Raw genomic sequence first — 17,251 nt, forward strand, 5'->3', positions numbered from 1 at the left:
TAAAACATCAAGGCCATGTTGTCCATGAGAACCCTGATCACTCTGCCCTCCAGGTGCGAGCGGAAGGCCGCGCATGCCAGAAGGACCACCCTGAGCTCCTTGACGTTTATATGCAGGGCAAGGTCCTGCGTGGAGCACAACCCTTGGGTCTGAACGTTCCCTACATTGGCTCTCCACCCCAGGTCCAAAGTGTCGGACACCAGCTCCACCGATGGGGGTCTGCCCCTGAACGGGACCCCATGGAGCATGTTCTCCGTGGAGGACTACCATTGTAGGGAGGCGATCACTGGTTCGGGCACAGTGAGGACTTTGTCCACACTGTCTCTGGCCTGGGAGGACACTGAGGCCAACCAGAGCTGGAGGGGCCTCATCCTGAGTCTGGCGTGGCGAACCACATATGTGCACGCCGACATGTGACCCAGGAGCTGGAGGCATGCCCTGGCTGTGGTCACGGGGAACCTTGTGACCATGTCGATGAGCCCTTTTAGGGTCTCGAATCTGTCCAGTGGGAGGGAGGCCCTGGCCGATGTCGTGTCCAGGACTGCCCCAATAACTATGTGCTGCACCGGGACTAAGGTGGACTTGGTGTCATTTACCAACAGGCCCAGAGTGGTGCACATGGACAGGAGGAGCACCGCATGATCCCGCACCTGTGACCTGGAGCTGCCCTTGATCAGCCAGTCGCTGAGATGGGGAAGATCTGAACTCCACAACGTCTGAGGTAGGCCACTACCACAGACATGCACTTTGTGAACATCCTGGGAGCAGTGGACAGGCCAAACAGGAGGACCGTAAATTGGTAGTGTTCCGTAAATTGGTAGTTTTCCACTGTGAAACAGAGGAAACATCTGTGCCCCTCAAATATATGAAGGTTGAAGTACATGTCCTGCAGATCGAGGGTGGCGTACCAGTCCCCAGGATCCAGGGAGGGGATGATGGAGAACACAGACACCATGCAAAACTTGAGGCTTGCCATGTACTGGTTCAGGCCTTGCAGGTCCAGGATGGGCCTGAGCCCCGCTTTGGCTTTTGGAATAAGAAAAGAGCGGGAGTAGAAACCCTTGCATCTGAACTCCGCTGGCACCACTTCCACCACTCCTAGGCCAAGGAGCTGTCCCACCTCCTGCTTAACCAGGGCCTCGTGAGAGGGGTCCCTGCAGGAGAGATGGGGATGGGGAGTGGTTGGGCGGGGTAGAGGTAAACTGGAGGGTGTAGCTCCGAGAGATGGTGTTGAGGACCAATTGGTCTGAGGTCAGCTGCAACCACCACTCCAGGAAAAAAGCATACAACGGGCTTGAGAAGAGAAGCTTTATTGTGGGTGGATCCCTGGTATGAACTGGTAAGTCGCCCCCGGATGTCCCATCAAAACTGACGTTTTCCTGCCTGTTTGCCCTTGGAAGGCCCAGGTTGGGGAGCAGACAGGGACTGCCTCTGCAGGCGTTTCTTATAGTCCCAAGACTTTTTATGAGGGGGCTCATACTCAGAGTGGGTGGCTTGGGTGGGAGCCTGCTGAGGCTTAAACTTGGTCCTGGCCGGAGCCGGGATATAGGGGCCAACGGTCTTAAGCGTGGTGTGGGAATCTTTCAGGCCGTGCAATTTCACGTCCGTCTGTTCCGCAAACAGGGCCTTGCCATCGAACGGAAGGTCCTGCAAGGAGTTCTGTGTCTCGCTTGACAGCCCAGACAGCAGGAACCATGACGCCCTCTTCATGGACACGGCGGAGGCCACAGATCTTGCAGCCGTATCCGAGGCATCCGACGCTGCCTGCAGGGTCGCCCTAGCAGCCGCTGTACCCTCCTCCACCAGCGCCTTGAACTCCTTCATGTCACGCTCCTGGAGGGAGTCCTTGAATTTGGGCAGAGAGCCACACAAATTGAACTCATACCACCACAGGAGGGCTTGGTGGTTTGCCACCCTTAACAGATTTATTCGTCCTCGAGTTTCCATTCTTAAGTCCAGCCTCCTTGAGTCTTTATTTTTCAGAGTAGGGGCTGGTTGGCCTGGACTCTCCCTGTGGTTGGGGGCAGGGTGGGTGTACAGGAATTCATGCCCCTTGGTGGCTGTTCTGCCCTCTTAGAGATGGGGGGCAAGGAAGCTGGGGTTTGCCACAAGGCATTGGAAATCTTTGCGACCCCTTCGTGGAGTGGGAGGGCCACCCTGCCCGCTGCTGAGGCCAAGAGGACATTGAAGAGGGAGTCCGAGGGTTCCTCCTCCTCCTCGGCTTGATGGTTGAGGCTTGATGCCACCCTTTTCAACGGTTCCTGGTGGGCCTTAGAGTCCTCCTGCAGAATAGGTGGAGGAGGGACCGTAATAGCCTCATCGGGGAGGATGAGGATGGGGGTGTGGTACTCTGCGTACCCACCAGTGCCGGAGGTCCCACCACTTGGTTGCCCTCCGGGTGCGGAACGGGAGTTGAATGCCCCACTGACTCCTTCCTGGGAGGCTGAGACAGGGAGGCTAATTGTGTCTCCGAGGCTCCGGCCACAGAGAAAACCACCACCGGGGGCTGTGTCAGGGGGCCGCGGGTGCTGGCCAAGGAGGGGCCCTTGGTACCACGGTGCTGGCCAAGGAGCCCAGTGCCACTGCATCTGCTGCGGCACCGGCGGAGCAGGCCGTTCAGCCTGGCTAACCTGGCCCATCGACTGACAACTGCCAAGGGAGGCCGGGCCGCAGTACGACCTGCCACCGTCCGAGGACCGGAAGGAGCGGCGGTGTCAGGAACGGTGCCAACCATGAGATTGTGACCCCGGCGTGGAGGAGCAGTACCACTGCCGGTAGCAGCTGCTCTGCCATCAGCTCCGATGGGCAGATACGCGACGGCAAGGTGCCGACGATCAACGCCTGAGACTGTGGGAGCAGTGCCGCGGCAGGGTCCTGGCACGAGACAAAGGACGGCAACGGCACCGACGGGCCATGGTAGCCTCTTGGAGACAAGGACCTCCGGTGGCGTCTGTTCCAGTCTCGATGGGGCACACTCTCCTCATGAGGTCTATGGTCCCTTGAGGTGGAGCGGTGCCTGGAACCCCTGCCAGTCCAAATCCAGCCAGACAACCTGGTGGGGGTTAACGGGGACTGCGGATGGGGCGGTTGCTGAGCAGCGAACGGTGTTGGGAACATTCCCTAGACTGTGAACAATACCGACCAGGCAGTGACTGCGGAGATCCAAGCGGTGGCTTGCCTCTGGACCGGGAAGCAAGTCTTTAGCTCCTGTGTCTCGGTGAAGAAGACCTCTTCTTAGCCTTTTTGACATGCCCCACAGACAGGGAATGGTGCTGACTGGTGGGAGGCACCGAAGGGTCGCCGTGCACAGACACCACGGTACTTGGTGCCGACTCGGAGTGGCGCACCAGAGTCGGGGTCAGGGCTGACTCCATCAGAATGGCTCGGAGCCGAATGTCCCCTTCCTTCTTGGTCCGATGCTTGAAGGATCTGCAAATTTTGCAGCGATCGCTGAGATGGGTTTCCCCCAGACAGCGTAAACAGTCTGCGTGCAGATCACTCGCTGCCATCGGCCACCTGCAAGCGTCGCACGACTTAAAGCCTGGGGCACGGGGCATGCCCCGACCCGGGCGCACTAAACTAAGCTAACGCTAAACTAAACTACTTTAACTACAGGTACTACTGACGATGAATGAACAAGAGTTCAAGGGGGAAGCTGCAGCCACACTGGGGCAGAGCAGTTCCGACGCACCTTCGCTGGCGGCAAGAAGGAACTGAGGGTGGGGGGAGGGTGCAGTGCCCCTTATACTGCGCCATGGAGGCGCCACTCCAGGGGTGGCTAGGGGTGCTCCCCTATGGATACTGCTAGGGGAAAAACTTCTGGCACCGGTGCAGGTGGCGAGCATGCACACCTATTGTGGAATGGACAAGAGCAATCAAAGAAGCTCAGTGCCTTGGGCATCTGTGATCACCCTGGGAAACAACATACTACATCAGTAGCCTTTTTCTCAGATGAGTACTGTACATGGACAGCAAAATAGGTTCCACTTCCAAATGCTGTGGCTGTGGCAAGAGACACAAGTTTTGAAACATTTTAATGAGCAAATGATGTAGCCCCCTTTCACACTGATGTAGCCCCTGAAATCAGCAACCTTTTCCAAACCTTGTTAAATAAAAATAACCTGAGACTGAAATTTAGGGCTGCAGCATTGTTCTAGCCTAAGCACAAGTCTACTAAGATGACTGTTCATTATCACTGCTAATCATGCAGCCTTCCATTCCCGTTTTTTATTATTCTCATCATGGCGGAGAAAAATTACACCTTCTACCACTAAAAAGAAAAGGAGTACTTGTGGCACCTTAGAGACTAACCAATTTATTCGAGCATAAGCTTTCGTGAGCTACAGCTCAGAAGTGCCACAAGTACTCCTTTTCTTTTTGTGAATACAGACTAACACGGCTGTTACTCTGAAACCTTCTACCACTGTTCAAGTTTTCTACTGAAAAGTTAATTACTTTGTACTAACATACTGAGACAAAAAACAATTATCTAATTAGGATTATATTACCCAAACTATGAACAAAAAACAAGAAAGAAACGAGATCTGTCACCCCTTACTTTCCTCCTGTGCAAAGCAAACCAGGACCTGTCTAGGCCACTCCTGGATCTCCCTCCCCAGCCCCCAATTTCTTCTGCCTCTGGAAGTGGCAGAGGAGTTTTTTCCTCTGGCTCTTGGGGAGATCTGACCTCCCCTACCCCCCAACCTGTCCACCAGCACAAGGAAGGGGTCCTTCACCTCCCTGGCCAGGATCAGCTACTTCTGAGGGATAAAGGAGGGAGCTTGGCCTTACTTCCCCCCCTAACCCCAATCACTCAAACCCACCAAATTATTAATTTCTCTGCAGGAAATTAATCTTTCGCTCCCATTCCTTTCTGTAACACACCCAGTTATTGGGTGTTTCACTTTCATTTCTCTGTAGGAGGATCCTCCCTGCTCCTATTCACTTTCATTTCTCTGTAGGAGGATCCTCCCTGCTCCTATTCCTTTTTGTAACATGATCCAGCACTCATCCTTCATAAAGTGCCTCAGCTGCTGCTGCTCTCCTCCGATTTTCTTCCTCCTCCAAATAAACCCCAACCTACTGCTCACATTTCCATTCCTCTATCCCAGGCAAACTTCCACGCATTCCTACATCCCTACCCCTCACCCAGGAGTCAAACCTCCAACCTTCCTCCCCAACTGCCCTCATCCCCTCACCCCATCGTTTCCAATTCCAACGTGCTGACTATTTTCGGAAGACTTTCCTGTAAATTATATGAACTATAAGAAGCGAAAGCCAAAGTATGATTGTGAATGTGTGTGGGAGAGAGACAGTGGCAGTGAAGTGTTAAGCTTTAGTAAACAGGTAGAACTTTCCAAGGGCTTGTCTACATTAAGGATTTTTGCACTGCAGAAAAACTGCACCACCATACAGAAGGATTTGCAATTGTGCAACTTACCCCGACAAACCAGGTACATCACTGTAGCTACCATGGAGCAAAACTCCTTCAGGCTTGTCTACATGAGGAAATTTACTGCCAGAACTATACGGGTATAATTATACTGTTATAGCTGTGCTAGTATATCTCCCCACTTTTATTTCAGAATGAGTGCTTTTTTGTGGTATAGCATACCAGAAAAAGTGTTATAAATTATTATGCAAACAATGGGTCCAATCTTGCAACCATCCACTACTGCATTAAGTAAGTTTTTGGAAGGTCAGACCCTACGCTATGTGCTGCTGCTAAATGAAAGATTATGGAATGGGATATTGCTGTTATGTACAGCTTTTAAATGTCATTTTGTTTTTAAGTTATGGTCTATTCATATAGAAAAATCCTGAGAGTAAAGTTTTCCTAAAAAAGCAAAAGCTGATTAGAGAATTTGCAGTCCATATTTTCATAGCTGAATTATGAAAACACAGTGACAGAGATTTGTAACAGAAATACAAACTACCCCCGAACAAATGCTATCAGTATAACACAACATGCAACAACCATTTACTGTAACTAATTCAGCTTTATTGCAGGTACTATAAATATAACATGATGACATCTTGACTGAAGATGCAGAGTAAGAAGCTAACTGCCTGAAGTACAATTGTTCAGTATATTAGCATCATAAGGCTTAGGACATTCACTTATTAATTGGTACTATTCTAAGTTTATTTGTTCCTTGATTTACAGTGTCAGACACTGCTGTAAAATATACAAACTCATGAACTGAATACCTGGCTTGTAGAATTATTAGTTGTGCTCAGTCATAATTCTGAATAAGAAAGACTAATAATTAAAATGTGTTTGGATACAATGCAAGAATATTTTTCATTTGGTTGATATATGTAATGTAATTGAGCAGTTTTCATTTTTGAAAATTGAACTCGAAACTTCATGCAGTGTAAACGGTTAGCATGTTCTAGTACAGTGGTGGGCAAACTTTTTGGCCCGAGGGCCACATCTGGGTATGGAAATTGTACGGCAGGCCACAAATGCTCACAAAATTGGGGGTTGGGGTGTGGCTAGAAATGAGTTCAGGGTGTGGGAGGGGGCTCTGGGCTGGGGCAGAGAGTTGAGGTGTGGGGGTGGGCGTGAGGGCTCCGGCTGGGTGTGTGGGCTCTGGGGTGGGGCTGGGGATGAGGGATTGGGGGTGTTCCAAGCTGGGACCAAGAGGTTTGGAGGGTGGGAGGGGGATCAGGGATGGGGCACGGAGTTGGGGGGCTGGAAGGGGTCAGGGATGCAGACTCTGGGCAGTGCTTACCTCAAGCAGTTCCTGGAAACAGTGGCATGTCCCCTCTCCGGCTCCTATATGGAAGCGCGGCCCGGCGGCTCTGCGCGCTGCCACATCCACAGGTGCTGCCCCTGCAGCTTCCATTGGCCGCGGTTCCCAGCCAATGGGAGCTGCAGGTGCTGCATTTGGGGCGGAGGCAGCGTGCGAACCCCCTGGCTGCCCCTATGTGTAGGAGCCAGAGGGGGGACATGCCATGGCTTCCGGGAGCCGTGCAGAGCCTTGGCATGTGCGGAGTGGGGCAACCCCCCGACTCCGCTCCCTGGCTGGAGCGCCAGAGTGGGGCAAGCCCTGGATCCCGCTCCTCAGCGAGAGCTCGAGGGCCGGATTAAAATGTCTGAAGGGCCGGATGTGGCCGCCGGGCTGTAGTTTGCTCACCCCTGTTCCAGTAGTTGCAAATATTTTTTATAAGTAGGCTCTCTTGTTTTTTGACTATTACAAAAGTATATTTAAGCAACTGGGCATATACATAACAATCAAACTTTAAAAAGCTAACATAGTAAAATATGTTTTACCATCTTTCATTGCAAATTTTTTCTCATTAACTTATGGTCTTTGAGGTAATCTTTCAAAATAAAGATTAAAAGTTTCTTGCATGTAACAAAGAATGCTTATTTAGTGAAAGTAATAAGATATTCTGGGTAAGCTTGAATGTCATTAAATATGACAAACATTGATGGATTTGGCTTATTGTCAGTCACACTATCAAACAGATCTGTCGGATCAGTGTTGTTTTTTGATGGTGGTGCAATTATTCCTTTTTGTCCAGCACAATATTCTCCAACGAGGACTCGGGCCAGGTACATGTATTTTTTCCCATTTGCATCTGGTTTTGAGTAGGTATCATGGGCAGAATAATTGGCATTGACAGCAAAGTACGTTCCATTCCCATAGCATGCAGCTGCGATCAGAAAGAGAAAGATCTGAGAATTTTTCATGAACAACCATCATTTGTCTTTCACTTTTCTATATCCAAGATGCCTACAACCTTCGCCAAACCTTGCCATGAATAAAAGAGAACATCTGGAATTGAAATTAGGGCCACAGCACCATTCCAGACTTACTTGGTATGGAGCCTTTTACCAATGTCAAGTGTAATATCATCAAGCTGGCAGTTTATCACTTAGCTCCAGGTTCTTCTCTCACTGTGGAGCTGCTGCAGGACATTATACTCTCTCTCTTGGTTTATCCTAGAATCTATGGAATCTATCTTTCACACTGTTACAATTTAATATATTGTTGTTACAGATGTCATGACTGCAGTGGAACCATGTTTCTTGCACTGGGACCCATTCCTTCTTGCTGGTATCTGGAGAAAATTGCTAAAACAAATAGTATTTCATAAGCAGAATGGCCCTGAAGTGCAGAGATATCAAATATGCCTTGAATAGACTGTAACTATACACAATCAGGAAAATGATCACCCCACTGAGTATACAAACAAGGTTAGAACATAAGAACAGCCATACTGGGTCAGACCAAAGGTCCATCTAGCCCAGGATCCTGTCTTCTGACAGTGGCCAATGCCAGGTGCCCCAGAAGGAAAGAACAGAACAGGTAATCATCAAGTGATCCATCCCCTGTCGCCCATTCCCAGCTTCTGGCAAACAGAGGCTCGGGACACTATCCCTGTCCATCTTGGCTAATAGCCATTCATGGACCTATCCTCCATTAACTTATCTAGTTTTTTTTTTAATCCTGTTATAGTCTTGGCCTTCACAACATCCTCTGGCAAGGAGTTCTACAGGTTGACTGTGCGTTGTGTGAAAAAAATACTTCCTTTTGTTTGTTTTAAACCTGCTGCCTATTAATTTAATTTGGTGACCCTCTAGTTCTTGTGTTATGAGAAGGAGTAAATAACACTTCCTTCATTTACTGTCTCCACACCAGTCATGATTTTATAGACCTCAATCATATCCCCCCTTAATTGACTCTTTTCTAAGCTGAAAAGTCCCAGTTTTATTAATCTCTCCTCATATGGCAGCCGTTCCATTGTTACAAAATGAGATTACAAGATGTACCTTTGTTCATCCCACCTCTGCTTGCTCACAACAGAAGACCAACAATCCATATGTTTAATGCGTGAGGTGTTAGGATATAGATATTCAGGCCTGTCTGTAAAGGCCTATACTCTAAGAATTTAGGTGTATTCTTATCACTTGGCTAGTTATAAAGGTACAAAAGAGAATCAAAATCACTGTCTGCCAGTGTAAGGGCCTTTTCTTACTGTGACAGTCTGAGGCCCTGTTCTTAGGCTAAGGCCTTTGGCTAAGCAGCAGAGGCAGCCATAAGCTAGGAAGCGACCCGTCACATCCTCACATTCCAAACTAGTCACATTGAAAGAAGGTGCTATTGGGCTGTTAGGAATACAATCCTGTCCTGATAATGCCTATCACCTCCAGAGAAAGGGAAGTGCCTAGAAAATGTAAAAGGAAACAGCATCCTGTTTGGCAAGAACTCACTTCTCAATACTGGGATATGAAATCCTCACTTCTGTATTGTTTTGTCATTATAGTTCCCACTTTGCTATTGTTTGTCTGTATAATCTCTGTCTGGTTCTGTAATTGTTCCTGTCTGCTGTATAATTAATTTTGCTGGGTGTAAACTAATTAAGGTGGTGGGATATAACTGGTTACATAATCATGTTACAATATGTTAGGATTGGTTAGTTAAATTTCAGGAAAATGATTGGTTAAGGTATAGCTAAGCAGAACTCAAGTTTTACTATATAGTCTGTAGTCAATGAGGAAGTGAGTGGGCGTGGGTGGGAGGGGGTGGGGGGGGGGAGATGGGAACAGGGAATGAGGGTGCAGAAACTGGAATCATGCTTGGCTAAAGAGGGGAAATGGGAACAGGGAATAGGTGTAAGGAAATTGCAATCATGTTTTGCTAAAGGGGGAAATGGGAACAGGGAATGGGGGTAAGGAAATTGGAATAATGTTTGGCTAAGGGCAGGAATGGGAACAGGGACACAGGTGTAAGGCTCTGTGGTGTCAGAGCTGGGAAGGAGGACACTAAGGAAGGAAACTGGAATCATGCTTGCTGGAAGTTCACCCCAATAAACATCGAATTGTTTGCACCTTTGGACTTCGGGTATTGTTGCTCTCTGTTCATGCGAGAAGGACCAGGGAAGTAAGTGGGTGAAGGAATAAGCCCCCTAACATGAGACATGTCTAAGGAATCCCAGATAAATTGAAGTTGGAAGCTCTCTTCCACCAGGAATAAGAAACTGGTTGGGTCTGCACACTTTCTAGTCAGACTTCAAGGAAATTTATTTGAGGATTTTAACTAAGTGATTCTATAAAAATGTTTCTCCTTTGTAAGTTCAAGCAAACTAGACTAGTAGAATGTCAAAGAAAACTTTTAAGCAATTGTTTTTGATGTGTTAAACTAGTCCATTTCAAATCAAACCCTAGACAAAGTGCATCTTTACATCTTGCAGAATGACCTGAAGATTGATAAATGCATTAGAAATACTGAAGAACTGACAACTGTTGATTATATACCTGTGGGGTTCTGGGTGAATTAATAAAAACTTGTTCATTGGTTATGAATAACTGTGTCCTGATCTGAGACACACTGTTGAAGGTAAAAGTAGACCTGAGAAGAACTGTCTAGGTGGAGAGGAGAGCAGATGCTGCATACTCTCCAAGGCTAATGCATCGGCCACACTTTCTGCTTCAAATACAATGCCTCCTAGAGCTTCCATTGGAGCACTGAGTCATCAGCTAAAACAGGCAGAGCAGAACACTGAAGATGAGCATATTAAGCTACATTGAGCTTCTGCAGACAACTATATTGATTCACAGACTGGCAAAGCAGCCTAATTCTCCCCTTACCCTCATCCCAATAAGAAATCTGAGTCCTATCCCAGCTGTTGAAACCTCCTACTACATACACCCCCCCACAAAACACACAGCACCTACCAGCTGCCTAAACTCTCCTCCTATAACCTCTCCACACCAAAAAAATAAACCACAAAGACCCATCCACGCCACTCCCAACACAGTCCTGCAAATCCTCAATAAACAAATAGGCAAGAACTGCTTCCAGCCCCCACGAGGTACTCAGTTTCCAAGTGTCATCTACCCGGAAATTGGGTAGTATTGTAAGGGTTAGATATCATCAGTTCATTATACTAAAAACAACAGGCAAATATTAGAGCTACGTGTCACAGCCATGGGAGATGCTCTATTTGTCCACAGTGAACACTATTTAAATATATATATTATATATATATATATAATCAGTATTTGCCAACAGCATTTTCCAGACAGCAGTACCTGAGATATCACTTTTTTCTGACACCTTGAACAGAAAATAAATTGGATGTACGGTAGGTTGGCAAACGTTATCTTTTAATGGCTCTCTCTGTATCTCTGTCTTAGGTGTACCTAATGCACCCATCAACATGGAAAATGAGGGGGTATTTCCTGGAAGAAGGCAGAGATGGGGGGGTTCTGAAAATGGGAAACAAACAGGGAGTTTCTGGAGGGATGCTGGGGCCGAGAAGGGAAGCAGAGACAGAAAGATGGATGATCTGACATAGTATTGTCATGAAAGCTCACGAAAGCTCATGCTCAAATAAATTGGTTAGTCTCTAAGGTGCCACAAGTACTCCTTTTCTTTTTGCGAATACAGACTAACACGACTGTTACTCTGAAACCTGTCATAGTATTGTCAGTTATACAGCAGTAAATAGTATTGTCTCGCAGTACTCCACAAATTTGGGGGCCTGTGAGAGGACTCTGGGACAGGACATCTAGAGAATCTCCCTGCAGCATTTCTCCTCTATCATTTTGTTTTGAGAACAGACTGTGGGGCTCATTTCCATTTTTGGGTGATCCCAGGAAGTCAGTTCTCCACAGCTCCCTGGAAGCACAGATTCATTAGAACCGCTTCACCAGGGACTCAGTCCGTTCACAGTTGTCCCCATACCAAAAAGAACATTTAGTACTATGCTGTATTATCTTTTCTGATTAACCTTCACAGGGCCAAATGGACAAAATTGTTATACGCTCCCATCCAATTCACAAATCTCTCTGATCTGCCATTCTCCACCCCTTTCCATTCTGCAAAGGAGGTTTATCCTTCTTCAACATGGCAGGTATGAGATCCGCATGTGGAGGGAGACAATCCAGACTGATGTTAACAGAAGATGAATGCCTCCACTGACGACTGTGGTGGGGTTGTCAGCACAACAATTAGTTCAGGGGTCTCAAACACGTGGCTCACAGGCTATTTCCTCAGGCCCGCCAAGCTCCCCGCACCCCCCCCCCCACCTACTTCTGGGCCAGGGTTGGGCAAACTACAGCCTGTGGGCCGAGATTGGCCCCCCTGGCACCACGAGCCCCACACTGCTTCCAGGCATGCCCCCCACAGCTCCCATTGGCCGGGAACGGGGAACCGCAGCCAATGGGAGCTTTGGTGGAGGTACCTGGAGGAGCGGCAAAAGCAGTGCATGGAGCCCTGTGCTCCCCCTCCCCCAGGGGCAGCAGGGACGTGGTTGCGGCTGCTTCCCGGAGCAGGGCTGGAGCAGGCCAGGGGGCCTGCCCTGGCCCCGGTGCGCACTGCTGCCACCCCAGAGCCACTCTAGGTAAGCAGAGCAGAACCGAGCCGGAGCCCGCACCCCTCACCCCTCTTGCACCCCAACCCCCTGCCCTGAGCCCCCTGCTACACCGCACACCCCTCCTGCACCCCAACCCCCTGCCCTGAGCCCCCTGCTGCACCCCCACCCCGAGCCCCTTGCCGCACCCCTCACCCCTCCTGCACCCCACACCCCAACTCCCTGCCCTGAACCCCCTGCTGCACCCTGCACCCCTGCCCTGAACCCCCTGCTGCACCCTGCACCCCTGCCACACCCCTCCTGCACCCTCTGGGGGCAGGAAGGGGGCGGAGTTGGGGTGGGGACTTTGGGGAAGGGGTTGGAATGGGGGCAGGGAAGGGGTGGGAAGAGGTGGGGCGGGGCGGGGCCTCATAAAAGGGGGGAGTGGGGCCGGGGCCAAGGGCAGCAAGAGGTGGGGCGTGTCAGTGATGCAGCCCTCGGGCCAACGCACTAGTCCTCATGTGGCCCTCGTGGTCATTTGAATTTGAGACCCCTGAATTAGTTTAACTTTTAAAGTAATACTGTCCCATAAAATCACCTTGCTGATTCCAGGCTCACAAGAGAACTAATCAGTTGGTCACATTCGAATTTTATTTTATGTTGGCTGCACACATGTATCTCTGATGCACTAATTGGCACACACACAAAAAGAGGGCTGGTAGTCAAAATGCCCAAGTTTCAGAGTAGCAGCCGTGTTAGTCTGTATTCGCAAAAAGAAAAGGAGGACTTGTGGCACCTTAGAGACTAACCAATTTATTTGAGCATAAGCTTTCGTGAGCTACAGCTCACTTCATCACTTTATGCATCCGATGAAGTGAGCTGTAGCTCACGAAAGCTTATGCTCAAATAAATTGGTTAGTCTTTAAGGTGCCACAAGTACTCCTTTTCTTTTTGCGAAAACTCCCAAGGTCTATTTTCAGTTCTGCTATTGGTGCCTTGGGAAGATGCTGAAAGTCTTTATGCTTTTGTTTCCCCATCTATAATATGAGGATACTTCCTTGCTTTACAGGGGTGGTAGGAGCCTAAATGCATTAATGTTTGCGAAGTGCTTTAAGATCATCTGATGAAAGGAAGTGTAGAAGTGTTTTGAATCATTATTGTATTATTACGTCTAAAGCGGAGTCATGACTGCAATGGAGAACAGCTGAGGCACATAAAGAATACAACTTAAGTCAGAGGTGGGCAAACTATGGCCCGCAGGCCACTTCCGGCCCATGGGACCCTCCTGCCCGGCCCCTGAGCTCCTGGCCTGGGAGGCTAGCCCCCGGCCCCTCCCCCGCAGCCTCAGTGCACCATGCTGCCCATGTAGTGTATTAAACTGCTCCACGTAGGAATGTGCTACTGGTAGCAGTTACGGAGAGCAATTTACTACACGACACCGGCGCAATGCTCTGGGCGGCATGGCTGTAGCGCCGCCAGCCACCGGTGCTCTGTGCTGCACGTTAAGGGGGGCAGAGAGCAGGGGGGTCGGATAGAGGGCAGGGGAGTTCGGGGTGGTGGTCAGGAGGCGGGGGGTGTGGATGGGGTCGGGGTGGTCAGAGGGTGGGGAACGGAGGTGGGGAGGTTGAATGGGGGGTCAGGGGGAAGTCAGGGGACAGGGGTTCCAGGGGCGGTCCGTCAGGGAATGGGGGGGGCGGGGTTTGGATGGGGCAGGAGTCCGGAGGGGGGCTGTCAGGGGGCGAGAAGCAAGGGGGGGTCGGAGGCACAGCCTCCTCTAACTGGCCCTCCATACAATTTCCAAAACCCAATGTGGCCCTCAGGCCAAAAAAAGTTTGCCCGCCCCTGACCTATGTACAGAAAGAAATAGTCTCCAGGGCCAATAAGGAGTCACTGTGCATCGGAGACATGTGTATTTTGACAGCATGAAAATGTTACACCTTGTCATCCTATTTTATCCCATGCTTATGAAAGCAACATGCTTTAAATTTCACATTACCATTCATTCCGGCGTAACTGCGATTAAATCCCTTATTATTAATAATGGTTAATGAGCCACTCGTTGTTCCATGAAATAGAAGCCTCTCATTATTTGTATGGCCATTTTTGGAATCCATCTCCTGCTTTTTTATTTGGTAGGCCTGCCAGTAGTAAGGATTTTGTATCCTTTCAATCTACAACATGAGAAAATAAAATATTATTGATAATGACTAACACCCTTGGCATCAAATCAGAAAAACAGGATGATTAATTACAAAGGGGCATTTTCTAGCCTTATTTATATTGATATTTCTCTTGAGCAACTCCACTAAACTCACTGTAATTTCTCCAAATTGACATGGGTATAACTGGTTGTGTGACTGGCACTGATTGTATCACTGTGATTAGTTATGATAAATGCAGCACTACGTATCCCATGAAATAGAAGCTTCTCATTATTTGTGCTGCCATTTTTGGTATCCATCTCCTGCTTCTTTATGAGGTAGGCCTGCCAGTAGTAATGATGTTGTATGCTCTCAAACTACAAAGTTAAAAAATGAGACATGATATTGATAATGACCAACATCTTCAATTAAAGCAGCTTGATACTGGCATCACTTGAGAGGAGCACCTGGCCCACAATGTGATACAAAATATTTTGCTTTCAGAGCCTCACTCTGTGACCAATGTGTCATTTTTATAGTTGGTTAACAGGATATCAAAAATAAATAGAATATGCAGTAAGACTAGTAGTAGTTATAAAAATAACATATCCATTTAGGTAGATTCGTTAGTTAGATTCTCTCTGTACCATTTCACTGCTGTCCCATATCTTTTATACATCTTCAGTGAGGTGCTAGCTTTCAAATGCACGTTGCAGTGGTTAAAATATATCAAAATATGATGGGGAGATCACCAGTTTTGGTGGATGTTGTTAACTGTCTTGCTATTATATGATGATGTAGTAGCTTCTTGTGATGATCGGCATGCATCAAAAAGAAAAGAGTAGAGACCAGCAAAGAAGTGTATCTGAAAGGAAACAGTGCCCCACCAGACCTATATCCAGCTAAACAAGTGTATGCGTGTGTGTATTAGCAATGTAGTAATCTGTGTAGCAGAACATCTCAATTCCTCTAATTGCCATCATTTAGACTTGAGCAGGATGGTGCATCTGTACTGATGTAACAATTATTATAACTGGTAGATCTAAAGTCCTGCTTCAGGACAGGTTAGAGGATTTACAGGTATTTCAAAAGAGGGATTTTGCATAAAATTAAATGATTATGTATTGTTTATCTGTCTTTTCTCCTCTGCAAATGGAGAAGCAACAGACAGCGTTCGGTCTGGAAAAGAGAGGGAGATGGCCAGTAGGCAGAACTTCTTTTATAGGAGAGGAAGTGGAAAGGTACCTCCTCCTATTGCTCACACTTCAGATGCTCTTACTTGGAAAGTCCTCACTATCCCAGCCAGAAAGAAGTGGGAGCTCCCCCAAACCAGTGGGATGAAGAGGAAGGAGAACTTATCCTCCTTATTTTAGCTTCTTGGTTGCTGGAAATTAAACAGTACATTGCTATGCTTCACTGTAGCAGAAAGGCTACTATGAAAGGGTTAATATCACTGTGTACTAAACATATGACATACGCTGCATAAGATTTGCTTTGAATATCTTAACTGTGATGTTAACTTTGATAATGGTTAGTATTATGGTGATATTGATACCATCTGCTTTGCCAGTGTAAGATTCTTTTTGTAGATCATTAATATTCTCCCAAATCATCTAACTAGCAGGTTGTATGCACACACCAGTAGGTGAGACATTGATTTTGTCTACACTAGCAACTTTCCTAAAGTCTCCCACCTTTGAAGTACCCCTGGTGCAACTGCACCGCGGGTAGTAACAGTGGAAGTGCGAGTGCAGACAAGGTATTGGCAGCCAGCGTTTTAAACGCCACGGACCAGATTTTTACAGACAGTTAGGCACATAAAGATGCTGACAGGAGCTGAGTGGGATTTTCAAAGGCACTTAGGTGTCTAACTCCCATTGATTTCAACCACTAGGTGCCTATCTGCATTTTTCGGCACCTAAATACCTTTAAAAATCTGACCCCATGTTGCCTTGACTTGCTCTCAGCAGGGTTAGACTACATAGTGATTACAACCCCAGCAACCGGTCTATAATATGCTCCAACTGGCAGAGCTGCACGTAGTGCAATACGGAGAGATTTTAGGAAGAAAGCTAGTGTAGATATAATGGTAGCAATCGTCTTCATGGTCAAGTCCCTTTTTATTATATTTTTTGTAAGGAATTCCCTGTGTGTAGTAATCTCTAGTGTGCAGTTAGCTCTTAAAAAAGCACAGCAGTGGAACCAATTAGAGGAGCTATTGGGTCTTGCTTTTCCTGACTAGTTACACTTAGGAAGATCTCACAAGGAATTTGGAGATTCTAGGGGAAATCTCCATGAAGCATCAGAAGTTTCTGAAAGGGGAATGTTGGCCACTCCCTAAAAGCACTGGACAGGGGAGGGGCCATCAACCACCTCATAAAGACTCTAGAGAGGAGAGATGATCTCCTAAATTCTTTTGATAGATGCTAGCAGACTGATGAGCTTCCCTCCCAAGAAGACCTGTCATAGGAGATCAGGACCCAGATATTCAGCTGATATAAACCAGCATAATTTCATTGGCTTCAATGGAACCAAGCTGATTTACACCAGCAGAGGTTCTGGTCCGAGATGTAGGGTGGAAGAAAGGTAGTGCTGACGGATTTCCATCACCAGCCCCCATTCTCAGCACCGTCTTGAGAAGTCTTGTTCTGAGAAACAGTCTCACTATAAGGTTGGGCAGAGTGACTTTGCTAGACTTCTGAAAACTGGTGCTACATCTGCAATAGCTTAGCTTCTTTTCAAAGCAATAATAGGATCTACATATATTATAAATAAAAACAGACTAGGAAAGGATTTTTTTC

At 47.8% G+C, this 17,251-nt stretch overlaps 1 protein-coding gene across 7 annotated transcripts in view; it reads right to left on the minus strand.

The window, feature by feature from the left end:
• Positions 1 to 17,251, minus strand: part of PARP14 (poly(ADP-ribose) polymerase family member 14) — a 63,222-nt gene that overhangs the window by 8,218 nt on the left and 37,753 nt on the right. For 6 of the 7 annotated variants that reach the window (XM_077829585.1, XM_077829582.1, XM_077829584.1 and 3 more), the window contains 2 exons: positions 14,306 to 14,480; positions 5,980 to 7,665 (listed from right to left, as the gene is read on the minus strand). In XM_077829585.1, coding sequence (XP_077685711.1) covers positions 7,376 to 7,665; positions 14,306 to 14,480 — 465 coding nt within the window. In that variant the 3' untranslated portion in view covers positions 5,980 to 7,375. Of the gene's footprint in view, positions 1 to 5,979; positions 7,666 to 14,305; positions 14,481 to 17,251 lie in introns of those variants that run through there. The other variant, XM_077829586.1, reaches the window with a different exon arrangement.

The sequence above is a fragment of the Eretmochelys imbricata genome, chromosome 11 (genome assembly GCF_965152235.1).
Source record: "Eretmochelys imbricata isolate rEreImb1 chromosome 11, rEreImb1.hap1, whole genome shotgun sequence".
Taxonomy (NCBI): Eukaryota; Metazoa; Chordata; order Testudines; family Cheloniidae; genus Eretmochelys; species Eretmochelys imbricata.